This window comes from Perissodus microlepis, chromosome 10, assembly GCF_051167445.1.
Source record: "Perissodus microlepis isolate ML-2025 ecotype Zambia chromosome 10, ASM5116744v1, whole genome shotgun sequence".
Classification (NCBI taxonomy): Eukaryota; Metazoa; Chordata; class Actinopteri; order Cichliformes; family Cichlidae; genus Perissodus; species Perissodus microlepis.
The window spans coordinates 916,656-932,698 of NC_140470.1; the positions used below are offsets into that span (position 1 = coordinate 916,656).

The window sequence follows — 16,043 nt, forward strand, 5'->3', positions numbered from 1 at the left end:
GATTTGTAGATGTGTAAATCGGACGCACTTCCTGACGCAAGCCCAAAGGAATTTGTCTCTTTTCCCGGGAGCGAATCGTGGCTCTTGCCCCGACAAGCAAGAAAAAAAGTTACCCTCTGGATAACTTTATCCCACTGACTTGTTCTACACTGATGTGGAGGCTTTTCTCTTTACTCTCATTAGTGCCTTCTCTCCACTGTCTTCAGTCCTCCTCAGCTGCAACTGGAACATGATGGAGGATCATTTAAATACCTGTTTGTTGTCTTCACATCTTAGATCAGTTATTAAATACAGTCAGCTGTAAACAAACCTTCTGGCTTCACCTTTTCTCTGTGCGTGATAACACTGTCCTTTCAAATTGTTCCTGTCATGATGTGAGATGGTGGTAATGTGGACCACGAGGCAGACAAAGAGCTGAACATGTTAAACAAAGAACTAACCTTTATTTGATGCTTCACAAGCGCCTGACACAAAACAAGTCCATGAATTAATCCCAGCCCAGGTAGAGAAGAACACAACAAAGAACACATGCAAACTAAAGCCTTATATACACAGGTGTGTGTGTGTGTGTGTGTGTGTGTGGGGGGGGGGAGTGGATATGAACTATAACCAAAAGCAGAACCTGTATAACTAAACTCAAAAGAGCCTGAGACTATACTGAACAAGCAGAAGTCAGAATAACGCAACATTCAGAAAACAGAGTCGTGGTGCTTTCATCAAAAGTCGTCCTAAATATAAAAAAGCATCACGAGTGCTGTGACAGGAAGCCATGAAACACAGCTGTCGTGCTCACTGTCCCCACCTGTGCCTTGTTCTCACCTGTGGGTTCACGTGTCTCCTGTAAGTAAGTAAGTAAGTAAAATTTATTTATATAGCGCTTTTCACAGATAAAAATCACAAAGTGCTTTACAACACAGGAAATGGGAATATAAAAACAATATAACAGTAAATAAAACAATGTAAAACAATAAAACTATAAAAACAGCATAAGAAGAAATTAATCAAATGCTTTTCTAAATAAAAATGTCTTCAGCTGTTTCTTAAAAGAATCAATGGAGTCCGTGCAGCGAAGAGACAGTGGGAGAGAATTCCACAACCGTGGTGCCACAGTCTGAAAGGCCCGATCACCACGAGTTTTAAAACGAGTGCGCGGTACCACCAGCAGTCTCTGATCTAATGACCTTAAAGCCCGAGAAGATGTATGTGGTTTCAGCAGGTCAGATAAATATTGAGGAGCCTGACCATGTAGGGCCCTAAAGGTTAGAACTAAAATTTTAAAATGAAACCTAAAATTTACAGGCAACCAGTGAAGGGAGGCCAAGACTGGAGTGATATGCGATCTTCTCTTGGTGCCTGTTAAGAGACGTGCTGCAGCATTCTGCACAGTCTGAAGACGATTTAAGGCTGATTTGTTAAAACAAGTAAAAAGGCCATTACAATAGTCTAAACGAGAAGAAATAAAAGCATGAATAATCATCTCAAGTTCAAGCTTTGATACCATTAGTCTGAGTTTAGAAATATTCCGTAAATGATAAAAACAGTTTCGGACCAGCTGCTTAGACTGCTGCTCGAGCGACATCGAGCTGTCAAATATGACACCGAGATTTCTAAGCTGATATGCTGTCTAATTTCTGGGACCATGTGGTCTGGAGCAATAATTAGAGTTTCTGTTTTATCAGAGTTTAGTTGGAGAAAATTGTCATATAACCATTTGTTGATTTCTGTCAGGCAATTACTTAAATTAGACAATTTAAGTAATTTAAGTAACACTTTAAGTAACACTGTGCACTGACAACACTGTGTCAGTGCACAGTGTTGTCCCCTCCTCCCGTGTTCACCCTCCCATTACCATTTTGTGGAATTTGTGCTTCTGTCTTTGTGTTTCTTCCTGTTAGTCTGCCCGCCACGGCGTCCTCCATCACCAGCCATAACACTGCGGGCTACTTTTACATGCACTGGTCTCATTATTTGAAGGTTTGGCCACATTTATCATGAGAGTTCACTGCTCCAACAGCACGTACGTGTGGCAGAGGAGAAGAAAAACCACAACGGGAACTAGTTCAGTGAAGATAGTTCAGGCAGGCAGTCAGCACTAATCCTTTCTACGCAGTCAGCACGAGTCACGACTTCAGTCTGTCTCTACCAGTTACTGTCAGTCTGAGGCTCATCCAGCCCCTCCTGTTCGTGGTGCGTTCATTCATTCACATATTGTGACGCTCAGCCTCAGCCTCAGGGTTGTTCTGGAGCACAGGAGTCAGGGCCACACACCTGCATGTCACCCTGGGAAAACATTCATTTGACTCTGGAAAAGTGCCTGAATTATAAAGTGATCTGACGCTCGCTCTTGTTTCTCAGTCATTTATCCACCAGTGTGCCTATAAAAACAGCAGTTTGTGCCAATTGTGCTAACAGAGCATTTCATTTAATATTTTGATTGCCATACAGCCTTTTTTTGCAAAATCCTTAAAATCCTTCCAAATCCTTGCAATCCCACTAAATTCTATGCATGGCATTTTGTGGCGATTCCCAGCACGTACTCGTGTCTTTTAACCAGATTTAGATTTGGATTTGACTCCAGACGAGATGCCCCCATTTATTTATATCGGGAGCGAGAAGGCAAGAAATGCTCACAAGTGGAAGCAACATTTTTCAAAGCCTCACAGTTTCATGAGGCCATTTGGACTTCCCTTTGTGAAGATTAGAAAATGCAAAGCAGCCGTCGGCATGAGAATGGAGAGAAGGGGCCTGAATTATTGAGCTGGATGAGGAAATCAAAGTGTTTGACGGCGTGCGCCCACACATGGTGTTGATAAAAGTTAAGAAGGCTTACTGCCTGACAAACGGTGAGACGAGAGTGGGCAAACATGCAGAACTGTGGAAGATGCACCGTGTTTATGCTTAGCTTCTGTGGCTTCTATCTCTGTGTAGCACGCAGGAAGACAGTGTCAGCGTGGCTGATAAGGTTTGATTGCTCAAAGAGAGGAGGGCATCCGGTGCTTGTGTGTGGCAACTGTTGAGTTATTGAAACTTGCAGACCAAGTTAACAGTAAATTTCGACAGATGTCTCTGTGCTTATTATGTCTCCTGAGAAAAGCCAGGAGATGCACGGAAACGGTCAAGTTGCGCAAAAAGGCAACAGGCTGATAACAGAGCGACCGAGTGCAGAGAGAGAGAGAGAGGAGGAGGAGAGACGGAGAGCAAGAGAGAGAGAGAGTAGGAAGGGAGGAGGAAGTCTTTAGACTTTAGGACTTCACATGAAGAGTATAAGAGCTTATTCATGAGAGGAGGCAGAGGACACAAGTGAAGAACAAAAGAAAAAAAGAATTTCTTGGGAGTTTTTATATGCAAGTGAGGAGAAGCAGAGACCCTCTTCCCTGTGGGTCAGCCGTGAGAGAAGATGAAGAACCAAATCACCAGCGCCCTCTCCGACTTCTTCTTTGAGTATGAGACTCCCCGCCAGGTGCTGGTGAGGAACAGGAGGGTGGGAGTGGTGTGCCGGCTCATCCAGCTGGGGGTTCTGGTTTACATCATCGGGTAAGACCTGCACACTTTTTTCTCTTTTTGTTTTAGCTGTAAGGAAATGGTGAGAAAGGGTTTGCATCACTTTGTGTAGTTCATCTTGTCTGGAACTTCCTTCCTGAGTGACCCAGAGTTCACTTTGTGTGGATAGAGTGGGGGGGAAGTGAAAGGAAGATGTTGGGCTTGTGCAGGGACACATACCGTCACTGTGGGGGGGAAGTGAAAGGAAGATGTTGGGCTTGTGCAGGGACACATACCGTCACTGTGGGGGGAAAGTGAAAGGAAGATGTTGGGCTTGTGCAGGGACACGTACCGTCACTGTGGGGGGAAAGTGAAAGGAAGATGTTGGGCTTGTGCAGGGACACATACCGTCACTGTGGGGGGAAAAGTGAAAGGAAGATGTTGGGCTTGTGCAGGGACACGTACTGTCACTGTGGGGGGAAGTGAAAGGAAGATGTTGGGCTTGTGCAGGGACACATACCGTCACTGTGGGGGAAAAGTGAAAGGAAGATGTTGGGCTTGTGCAGGGACACATACTGTCACTGTGGGGGGAAGTGAAAGGAAGATGTTGGGCTTGTGCAGGGACACATACCGTCACTGTGGGGGGAAAGTGAAAGGAAGATGTTGGGCTTGTGCAGGGACACGTACCGTCACTGTGGGGGGGAAGTGAAAGGAAGATGTTGGGCTTGTGCAGGGACACATACCGTCACTGTGGGGGGAAGTGAAAGGAAGATGTTGGGCTTGTGCAGGGACACATACTGTCACTGTGGGGGGAAGTGAAAGGAAGATGTTGGGCTTGTGCAGGGACACATACCGTCACTGTGGGGGGAAAGTGAAAGGAAGATGTTGGGCTTGTGCAGGGACACATACCGTCACTGTGGGGGGAAAAGTGAAAGGAAGATGTTGGGCTTGTGCAGGGACACATACCGTCACTGTGGGGGGAAGTGAAAGGAAGATGTTGGGCTTGTGCAGGGACACATACTGTCACTGTGGGGGGAAGTGAAAGGAAGATGTTGGGCTTGTGCAGGGACACGTACCGTCACTGTGGGGGGAAAAGTGAAAGGAAGATGTTGGGCTTGTGCAGGGACACATACCGTCACTGTGGGGGGAAGTGAAAGGAAGATGTTGGGCTTGTGCAGGGACACATACTGTCACTGTGGGGGGAAGTGAAAGGAAGATGTTGGGCTTGTGCAGGGACACGTACCGTCACTGTGGGGGGGAAGTGAAAGGAAGATGTTGGGCTTGTGCAGGGACACATACCGTCACTGTGGGGGGAAGTGAAAGGAAGATGTTGGGCTTGTGCAGGGACACATACCGTCACTGTGGGGGGGAAAGTGAAAGGAAGATGTTGGGCTTGTGCAGGGACACATACCGTCACTGTGGGGGGAAGTGAAAGGAAGATGTTGGGCTTGTGCAGGGACACGTACCGTCACTGTGGGGGGAAGTGAAAGGAAGATGTTGGGCTTGTGCAGGGACACATACTGTCACTGCAGTTATTGTTGACACAGCAAACAGGCACGAATGACAGTTGTAAGAGTCACTATGATTGACTGTAAAAAGAAGGTGTGAACATGACACAACAGAGCAGAGCTCCTGCCCATTTCATGTTTGGACAAAACCCCTGCAGCATACTTGTTTGTCTACTCAGCCTCTCACCACCCACCCTAACCTGATTAGACATGCCGGAGCTATTCGCTGGAAATTGATCCTGAAAAAGGGAGAACCTGTTTCCTTTACTTATCTCACTTCATCTCACGACACACGATTCTGTTTTTGTTTGTCATGGGTTACTTGTTTATGCAGCTGTGTGACTCTAACTTTTCCCTTCATGCACCTCCAAACAGCAGAACCTGAGGAGCTGCGTGTGATAAATATGCCCGGGCATATGCTCAAACAGATAACAATCAACTGCTGCCCAGTTCACTGCCAAACAGAGCACAGAGGCATTATCATCTGCTGCTGCTGGTAGACAGTAGACAAGTTTAACATCGTCTCTTGTTTAAAGTCAGGTTTTTATAAGTGAGTGATGTGATTTTAAACGGCTCTGATTCAGATCTCAATCATCAAGATCAGAAAAAGTTCATGGCACACACACACACTCACACACACACACACACTCACACCTGCCTCCTGCAGCCACATTAAAGCAGCGTGGTGATGTGCATGAGGGAGATGCGATTATAAAGCCGTCTCCTCTCTTCAGACTTGAAGCGGACGAGTCAGGGCAGGAGTCCGCCCGTCTCTCTCTTGGATGCTGAAGCAGTGATTCAGTGAATCGGGACTCACAGCAGAGGCAGCCTGAGCAAACAGCCTTCAACAGCTAAGGGGACAAACAGAATCTAAGGCAGGCAACAGACATGGATGCTGAGACAGAGGCGCTCCCATAGAGGACATTCTGCTGGGTAATTAACTGGGAAGCATCTATCAAATGAAACAGGAAAAAACAGACGAACATACTCAAACTTCACATGTAATAAACACTTGAGTGGCCTTCATAAATCCCTCACAGTTGAGGTGGTTTGCGAGGCCCCTGGGGTAGACCCAGGACATGCTGGAGAGATTATATCTCTGGGCTGGTGTTGGGAATGCTTTGGTGTCCTCCTGGATGAGTTGGAGGAGGAGGTGGGAGAGGGATGTTTGGGCTGGTGCCCCTGCGACCTGGACTCAAATAAGCAGTAGAAGGGGATAAAGAACAGCCCCAGAAAACCACAGCGCACTCTCTTTTTGTAACTTTTATGCTAAAAAAATCCCAATCCTCTGTTTATGTTTTTAGCTTTAACTTGAAGGTTGATTTATTTTTCTTTTCATTCTGTCGTTAAATAAAAACTAATCTCAGCAGCACAGTATGGTGGGAAACTCTCCCCAACATCAAAGAGCCCCCTCCCAGCCGCTCGCAGATACACATCTCTCTTACGCTGCTGTTTTGGAAGATGCTTCCATTATTTCCACGCTCATCGCGTTCTTTATTCCTTTAATTTGCCCTATTTTTTCTCCCGTTTCTCCGCATTTTTTCTCCAGCTCCCTCCAACCTATATAATTCGATTTGCCATGCTGATAGACGTTGCTGCTTTTGTGCTTACGACTTCACTCTGCAGTTTGAAAGATGCTTCTTCTCGTTCGCCGCTCTGAGGAGCTTTCATTGCACACAAATGAAGATATGCTGCACCACACGCTGTCCTGTGGGCTTCCTGCCAGGGGCTAATTGCTTTTTCACAGCCTATATGAAATAGCTCTACACATGCGTCACAGTGTGTGTGTACACACTGTATCAGCTCAGTGCACACCAGCTGTTGCCTTTACCTCGTGGCTACAAACGCACACACAGACACGCAAGCAGAGGAAGTAAATGAGTTTAAGGTGATGCACCCCAAGTGTAAAGCTGCTTTTTGCTGAACTGGAATCCTTTTATGTGAGCAAAGTTTCAGCTTCACTGTGACAAACCCAGCACTCAGTTTCTGTGAGGACTCAATGTTTTTAACAATGACTTTACAAAGTGAAAGTGCCTGCAGCGAGATGTGGGCCGTGGATCTTGTCACGGCCAGTGGAAAGACCGGACCATCATTCACAAACTTAGAGCTAATACAACATCACAAAAATGTAGCTATATGTTAATGTGCTGATGCTGTGAAAGATGTTTTTAACCCCGTCGAACACGAACCATGAAAAATTCTAACTTTTTAAAAACTGTAGTGTTTTCAAACCTTCTGATAAATTTAAAACAAAAGAAATAAAACAGCAGTTTGCATATATACGGCAGCCATACGGGTACCAAAGGGGAAATGTGTCTTTGGTGGGAAGACTCGGAGATCTAAAAGGAGTCCCTGCTGACAACAGGTCTGGGGACCGGACTCATCTATAGTCCACCTCAATCCAGCTGTGAAGGACCTGCAGTGATACTAAACAGCATGGACATGATAATGTCATATTCCCTATTTGAGAGTCAGTTTTAACAAACAGATGAAATAACTTTTAACGAGTTGTTACTGACGTCTTTGCAGATCCACACAAAAGCTGACCTTTGAATGTGACACGCAGACTCTGGAGAAATCCTGTCGACACTGCTCAGGACCCTGATAATGGTAAATGGCCTGTATTTGTAAAGCGCTTTACTGGTCCCTAAGGACCCCAAAGCGCTTTACATGTTCAGTCATCCACCCATTCACAAACTGGTGATGGCAGCTACATGTAGCCACTGACAGAGGCGAGGCTGCCGGACACTGGCGCCACCGGGCCCTCTGACCACCACCAGTAGGCAACGGGTGAAGCGTCTCGCCCAAGGACACAACGACCGAGACTGTCCAAGCCGGGGCTCGAACCGGCAACCTTCCGATTATAAGACGAACTGCCAACTCTTGAGCCACGATCGCCCCTATTAATGCTCAGCATGAACACTTTTACTTTTGCTTTCTTTCAGCAGCTGCTGTGATAGTTTGGAGCTGAGATTCAGTATGTCTGCTGTGTCTTTGCGGTGCTGAATGGACAAGAACAAGAGCCAGTGCGTTGCATGACTACAGGCACGTTTGTCCTGGTAGTTGTGCTGATGGCTGTGTGCAGTGTCGGTGTCGTCCTTGTGCAAGCCCTTGCTTTGGGGTGAAGTGGGATTTTGAACAGAATGCTTTCTGTTTCGTGCACAGGTGGGTTTTCATCTATGAGAAAGGTTACCAGTCCACAGACACGGCCGTCAGCTCCGTCTTCACCAAAATGAAAGGAGTGGGCTACACCAACAACAGCGGGGGAGAGAGAGTCTGGGACGTGGCTGATTATGTCTTCCCTTCACAGGTCAGTGACCTTTCGTGCCCCCGGTAACATTTGATATGTCGTCGTCTCGTGACTCCTAAGTGGTCGGTAATTTGTTTGGCACCTGATGCAAGTCGGTCACCAGAGGCAGATTTGATGAAATCAACTTCATGAGTCAAACTGTCAGAGCGAGGAAACATCAGCTGAGCAGGACAACGTGTCACTGCTGTTTGCTAGAAAACTCAAGGCTGACAAAGAAGCAGAGGCTTCTGGTTTGTAACGTTCACCCCGGTGACGATCCACCTCTGTCGACGCGACTCTGCAGCTTCATTGCATGTGAGAGCAAAGCAGGGACACTGATCAAATAGATAACTTTGTTTGTCTCCAGTGTTGCTGTGTCCTGTTAACTGTGGGAAAGAAAAAAGAAGACACAATGTAGGCTGCCATGTTTGCTCTGAGGTGTGGGTGTGGGCTTTAATTCAGAGCAAGGTAAACAGGTGGTTTCAGTGTTACATAATGAAAAGATCACTTTTCTCCATCACGTACTTTGATCAAATGCACTTTATTGTCAGGTGGTCATTGTTTTAGTAATCGTCACGTGACTTCGCTGTTACGTCGACGTTCGGTTCAAAGAGAGGCTGTGCACACGGGAGCAAAACGCACACTCAAAAACCTGACAAAGGAAGAAAGAAAACATTGGCAGGAACAACATATGAATAAAACAATGCAATCGTTTAAGGCAAAGCACAAGAGGAAGGGCGATAACTGAAGCCCAGCATCAGGGCTGCACTAAAAACAACTGATTGGATAACAAGATACAGGTGAAGCAAAAAGGACGGAGCCAGCAATCACGAAGGAGGGAAGGAGTAAAACCACACGAGCACACAAGACAAGTAGGTAACCCTGCAGGAAATACCAACAAGGAGTGACACTGAAAGGCTCCACAGACAACCGAGAGAGACACAGGAAACACAGGAAGCCACCAGAGATGCAAAAGAGAAGAAAAACAACCTGGAATGTGTCAATGTCACAATGAACTTATAAAGAACATTTTAATGTAACTGTGATTTTGAGCAAAAGTAAAGAGAGTTGGAGTTACCCCCTCCTACTGCCTAATAATATGGCATTTGACCTGCCAAAAGTTCAACTCGCAGTATAATAAAGACGCATACAGTTCTCTATTCGCTTAGATCATAAACTGGAAACATAGAGGAACCAGGACATTCGCTACACAAAACACAAATTGCTCAGGGTGACTGCAGACGCTCGGTGGGTCGAACCTTTGCTGCTCGAGTCTGCGTGTCAAAGCATCCGTGTGTACGATGCTGAAACCCACGTCACCTCGGAGGAGGGTCAGTGCTGGACCGAAGGTGAATGAGGCGCACTGTAAAACGTGGTAGAGTAGAAAGGTGTTATATACGAACCGGTCCAATCATATCGTTTATCACTGTACTGTAAATATGATCACGGCCTTGTAAATAGTCTCACAGTTGACCGTTGAACGCTGTGTTGACCCAACCTTCTTCCTGTGAGGGGATTTCTGTTGCTCTGCAACTATTTCACCTCTTCTGCTCCAGTTCCTGTGAAATACAATGAGCCATGGCTCGCAGAAGTTTGTCTGAAGGTCTGTGCTCACTGCTTTTAAACACATTGCTTCTTCTCTTTTAAAACTTCAGGGAGACTCATCATTTGTAGTGATGACAAACTATATCATGACTGAAGGTCAGTCAATGGGAACCTGTCCAGAGGTATGTGAAAAGGCACTGGTTCTCTCTCTCATTCCTCCCTCTTTCTGCTTCCTTCCTTTCCTCCTGCGCTTCCATATTTAGTAAAACGAGCGGAAATTGTATCTCATTCCAAGACTATTTCTGTAATTGGGTAATTGTCCGAAAGTTGTATAGCAGAAAAGGGCTCTTTTAAAGCCTAATGGCCCAAAGAGCAGTGCGTGTGGGATCCATACATGTAACACTATAAAAACAAGACGTTTCTTTCACATTCCCAGGGTGTTTTCCTGTCTTCTTCTTCATGTCCTTCTTTCGTACACAGACTGACCCCAGTGTCTTCTTTATAACAGCTCCCGGGCAAACACAACTGCAATACAGACGCCGACTGTGAAGGAGGGAGTTTCAAACGTACGGGAAACGGTAAATCCTGACAGGCTGAGAGTGTGCGACCTCAGCGGTCCTCACTGAGTCTGTTGCCAACTCACATCAGTCCAGATTTTGTGCTTCTTGTTATGTAATTTTGCTTCGCCGGAGCTGAAAAGCCTTCTGAAACTCACTGAAGCCATTTATTGAGCGAGGTCGGGGATGGTGTCAGGTGATGGAGCAGCGGTGTATTTGCAAAGTGGGCCGTAGCTGTGACAGGACAGGCTCACGCAACAGCATCTATATAAATACAGCAGATATGACTCACGGCTGCTGAGGTAAACATTTGCACAGAATTCATGAAGTGCATTTTCCCGGCACTGAGAAGAAGAAACAGATTCATCTCAACAAACCAGGCCTTAGCAACCAAACATTTGGTGTGTGTTTGTAGTACGGCTTGTTGTCCACTAAAGTAAGCAGCTGAAACTCTGCCTTAAGCAAACAGACATACATGCATGTATATATAAGCACGCTCAACTGCATGCATGTCAGCTAATATAAACTGCAAGCACACAAAGACACAGCTCTAATGTGTCCAAATGTGTGGCTGGTTCTAAGTTACATAAATTTATTGTCCTTCATCTGTCCCAGAGTTCAGTTCAGAGCCTTTCCACGTCGCCCTCAATCAGACCAAAGCTTTAGATCTGTCTGGTTCACACCAGTCACATGCACCTTGAGGTGCCGGCGCTCAGCCTCCACGCTTAAAAACAAGTAAACGCGGGGCTGTCCTGCAGCCAAACACAAAGGTCAGAGAGCCGAAGCCGAGTAGGCCGAAACGCCTGCTGGAGACTGTCTGCAAACTCATCACACGCACGATGAGAGACCGATAGCAGCGAAGCTGTACGCGCACAGGGAGGCGATAACATTGGGATTAAGGCGAGATAAAAGAAAGAGCTGGTTCAGCGTTTGCTTTGCTTTTATACGCTGCTGTTGATGCTAATTCAAAATAAAAGTGGAGGCAAGGAAGTGTTTGAAACTGCTGCTAACGCCCACGCTGCTGCCTGTTTCACTGTTGAGTAATCGACTTTAACTCTTCTTTGTTTCTGTATCAAGGAGAAATGACCGGAGTCTGCGTGAACAGGACTAAGACCTGTGAAGTGCTGGCCTGGTGTCCAGTGGAGGACGACCGCGACGTACCAGAGTACGCAGACAAACTGAAATATTCACGATTGTGCGATTACACAATCATCTGTGGAAGCAAACATGCTCATTTTAAATCTGTTCTTGTTTCTGTTTCAGTCCTCCGCTGTTGTTGTCTGCAGAGAACTACACTCTGTTCATCAAAAACTCCGTCACGTTCCCCGCATTCGGCGTCTCGAGGTGACGGGGACACGTTTACCTCAGAAGATGTGATGAGTGTGATGAGTGTGTCATACTCTGGCATAACTATTGTAACTTTGTAAAACAGTTGTGGCCAGAAATCTTCAGTCAGTGGCACAAATTTGTTTTTTATACACTTCAGTTTTTACTGAGATATTTGTTCACGTTTCTATGATGTCATAAAGAACAATCACAATGATTTTATACGTTTCAGTTTCTTCTGTAACGTTTGTGTTATTACAGCAAGCTCGCCAAATGAAACACAGCTTTGAACCAAACAGAGCTACACAGTAAACTCTGTTCTTCTTTTAACTCTTATATCTTCAGCTTCTAAATCAAACCACACGTTTAATCACTAATTTTGGTAAAAGTACAGAAAGTGTCAAATATTTCACGGTTTTTTTCTGTCTGTTTTATGTTTCGTTTCGTTTTCAGGAGCAACCTAGTGGAGGACGTCGACGCTAACTACATCAGCAGTTGCCTTTATCATCCACTCCACGCTCCCCTGTGCCCTATATTCAAACTGGGAGACATTATTAAACTTTCTGGCTTAAACTTTCAAACAGTAGCTAAAGTGGTGAGTTCGAATTTCTTGTCATGTTTCTGTGTTTTGCTTCTCTTCTTCTCCTGTTGTGATGAAGACGGCGTTTGTGTCCTGACAGGGAGGAGCCATCGGGATCGTGGTCGACTGGACGTGTAACTTTGACGTGCATGTAAAACACTGTAAACCAGAGTACACCTTTCATGGACTCTATGGAAGCAAAGAAGGCTCTTCAGTGGGCTACAATTTCAGGTGTGAAAAACACAGATCAGCGAGAGATTTGTTCCTTTTTCTGTTAGTTTGTGTCCAGAAAACCTCTGAAGCGCATATATTATATTTTTAGCTTGCAGCACTTTTAAGGTCTTATGTTAATAATATTATTAATATTATATATTAATTGATAAGCTTTACACTTCCATTTGCTGAGCTCTCGCTAACTTCATGATAACAGTGGATTCGCTCTTCTCATCTAACCTTTGAAACTGTTGACAACATCGCACATATTGGCTCAGTGTTTGAAACTATTTCAATTCATTTCTGCTTCCTCGCGCACCACAGACACATGCATGCTCCTGCTCAGTTATTCATTTTTCACCTGCTGGCTGATGGAGAAATGTTGTTATGTCACTGTTATTGTTCATTTTCCATGGAATCGGCTTCACTCGCTATTTGCTCCTAATGCTGCTTCAGCTCTGCTGAACCTGCCAAGTCGACTGGCTGAAGTTTCTGATGTTTGCTCAGTGAAACAGTGTTGACTTGTCTCAGATTGCCTTTTCTTGTTGTTTCTTCACAACTCGCATTCTTGGTAGCAACAGCTCGCTCAGTAAATACACGGATGATGACGTGGTTGTCAAATGCTTTTGAAACATATTTCATATGCCTGGTAACATATTGTGATTGTGTCTGTCTGCAGGTTTGCGAGGCATTATATGGAGGACAAAATTCAGAAAAGAACACTTCTGAAAGTGTTTGGCATCAGGTTTGACATCATCGTCCAGTCACTTGTGAGTAACACGTTTATCTTGAATATGCTTTTGTCACTGGAAGAATAATCCAAAGGAGTTGGTATGACTCTGCTCTTCACAGGCGCGGAAATTTGATATCATTCCTACCCTCACAGCCATCGGCTCGGGAGTGGGAATTTTTGGAGTGGTATGTTGAAAGCTGAAATATTTACTTACATATTCCACACGTCTGTGCAAAAGTCGGCCCTCGTTTTTGATACTCTTAGGAACCAGGCTCCGTTCTAAGTTTTAAAGTGGTTCTCCAGGTTTTCCGAAGGCCTCTTTGGACACTGACATATGAATGACTGAGGCACCTAACTCCAGGGACTGTGTCCAAACATACCACGGTTAAATATGGTGCAGGTTATGTCGTGGTGTTGGAGGTCGTGGTGTTGGAGGTCGTGGTGTTGGAGGTCGTGTCAAAACTGATGAAAAAAAACAAAAATCTGATTTTGATCCGCGGTGCAGCAAGAGTGGAAAGCTTCTGATTGGTGACAGCTTCAGCGTAACAATGATCCCATGATCCCAAACACAATGCAGCAAAGGCATACCTGGATACACAAACACACCATCAGTCAGATCTCAACATTACTGAAGCAGTGAACAGGACAAATAACAGCCAACATCCAAAGAAGAGCTTTGAAGGTCCTTTAAAAAGTCTGGAGAACTCTTCCTGAAGAGAAATGACAAGAAACGAGTTCAGGCTGTGTTGAACAATAAAGACTTGTTTCAGTTAAACAAACTGTACGTTTGACCACATGTCCAATGTTCCTGGTGTTGCAGACAAAGCAGGCCTTTATATCTGCGTACTATTTTGTCTTCCTTGAACTCAGCTGCCACCAGTTTTCCCCTCAGGTGCCAGTGCACACCTGGTTCAGCAATCAGCCACCCAACACTGTAAAAGCCTGACAGTGGCTCCGTTAGTTTGGCTTGACTGAGATCAGTGGTCGTTTGCACCTACTAGTGAGTAGCTAGTGTCTGAGGCTCCATAATGTGGTAGTTTACACATTTGTGTGGCAGGTGACAGGTTGCTGGTTTCATTCTAGCCAGCGACACACAAACACGCAGCGCTGTGCTGATGAGGAGCTAAAAGTAGCTCTAGTGAGTGTCCAGAGTCTGCAGAGGTGTTGTCTTTGTAGGTAATGACACAGATTTAAAATATTCGGTGGTTCGAGACTTTTGCACAGTGTTGTAATCCAACAGGAGATGACGGTTGTTTTTTTCTCCCCTCTTTTTAGGCGACTGTAGTGTGTGACTTGGTGCTGCTCTATTTGCTACCGAAAAGAGAATTTTACAAGAACATGAAATTCAAATACACGGACACACAAGTACAGGTAAGACCTTCAAAAATGAGTCTGTGCTCTTTGAACACCAGAGGACAGCAGAGAGGTGTTCAACCAATCAGAGAAAGTCATTGGAGATTATTTTCCTTCACCACGTCCACTCCAGCCATACATTTCACACGGAAGCCGTAACCTTCACTTACCATCAGATTATTGCTGTGTTCATTCCCATAACGTGTGTGAGAGTCTGTGATTAGTACAGAGCAGCCAGTTTATCTGATGGAAGATGAAATCTGTGCCAGTCCCACCCAGACTGCTTTCCTCTTTAACTTGTTTTACAGCAGGACAGCGAGTCGGTTGGTGTAGACACGAACGTCTATTACACCCTTGAAGCAAAAGCAAAACAGGCTCAAGGCAAAGACCGGTCCAAAGTGAGTAGGAGGCAGTCTGTGCAGTAGAGCAGGTTCTTTTATTTTCAATTCAATTCAATTCAATTTTATTTATATAGCGCCAAATCACAACAAAAGTCACCTCAAGGCGCTTCATAGATACAGAGAAAAACCCAACAATCATATGACCCCCTATGAGCAGCACTTTGGCGACAGTGGGAAGGAAAAACTCCCTTTTAACAGGAAGAAACCTCCGGCAGAACCAGGCTCAGGGAGGGGCGGGGCCATCTGCTGCGACCGGTTGGGGTGAGAGAAGGAAGACAGGATAAAGACATGCTGTGGAAGAGAGACAGAGATTAATAACAGATATGATTCAACGCAGAGAGGTCTGTTAACACATAGTGAGTGAGAAAGGTGACTGGAAAGGAAAAGCCTAATCGCGCCATCATGTCCTTGGGTGACTTGAAAGGCGCTCATAAATAAAATTCATTATTATTATTATTATTATCATCACGATGAGCAGCAGCGTGGTTTGCACATGATCTAAATGTCTCCTGTTCCACAGGATCCTGATTCAGAGGCAGGCAGCACAGAGACTGTGTCTAAAGTAAGGCATCGTCGTATTCTTCCAAAACAATCACTCCCACGAGTCTCACTTGTTTTAATGACTGATGTTTTATTCATTTGCTGTTTCTCGTGCAGAAGTGACCCGGGAGCAAACGAGCCAAAAGGCCACGCCTCTTTTGGAGGTGTGACGCACTGGAACCCTGGATCCTTCAGACACTACCTGGACTAACAGAAATGGAATCACGTTATTCCCATCAGCAGCTTAGTCATCCTGAGGAACTGTGACGCTTGTATGTAGAGTCAGAGGCGGTGTGTGTACTTTCTTGGGTGTTCCTGTTTGCTTGTCTTCATTCTTTGGGTGTTGCCTCTGTCTGTAATTCTGTTACCTCAGTCGCCGTCGTTGTAAAAGAAACATGTAGGTGCGCTGCTGTCAGTGAGTCGTCCCTCGTGTGCACCTTGTGATCGGCTGTTGACTTAATAAAAACATGTACAGTAACATCACCGCAGTTTCTTTTTGCTTTGGTCGAACAAAAACT

The 16,043-nt window shown here is 45.3% G+C and overlaps 1 protein-coding gene across 4 annotated transcripts; it reads left to right on the forward strand.

Moving 5' to 3' along the window:
- Positions 1-3,080: 3,080 nt before the first annotated feature.
- Positions 3,081-16,008, forward strand: p2rx1 (purinergic receptor P2X, ligand-gated ion channel, 1). Of its 4 annotated transcripts, none has more exons than XM_084941387.1 (14): positions 3,081-3,534; positions 8,154-8,298; positions 9,933-10,004; positions 10,331-10,400; positions 11,457-11,544; positions 11,643-11,723; positions 12,159-12,300; positions 12,386-12,516; positions 13,178-13,268; positions 13,351-13,416; positions 14,507-14,602; positions 14,896-14,982; positions 15,506-15,547; positions 15,643-16,008. In XM_084941387.1, the coding sequence occupies exons 1-14, from the start codon at positions 3,398-3,400 to the stop codon at positions 15,646-15,648; spliced, it is 1,254 nt and encodes a 417-aa protein (XP_084797513.1). In that variant the 5' UTR covers positions 3,081-3,397; the 3' UTR covers positions 15,649-16,008. The 4 variants fall into 4 exon arrangements, with proteins under 4 accessions (XP_084797513.1, XP_084797514.1, XP_084797515.1 ...); XM_084941388.1 differs by having other exon boundaries at positions 3,084-3,534; positions 10,331-10,388; positions 14,893-14,982; XM_084941386.1 differs by having other exon boundaries at positions 3,087-3,534; positions 14,893-14,982.
- Positions 16,009-16,043: the final 35 nt, after the last annotated feature.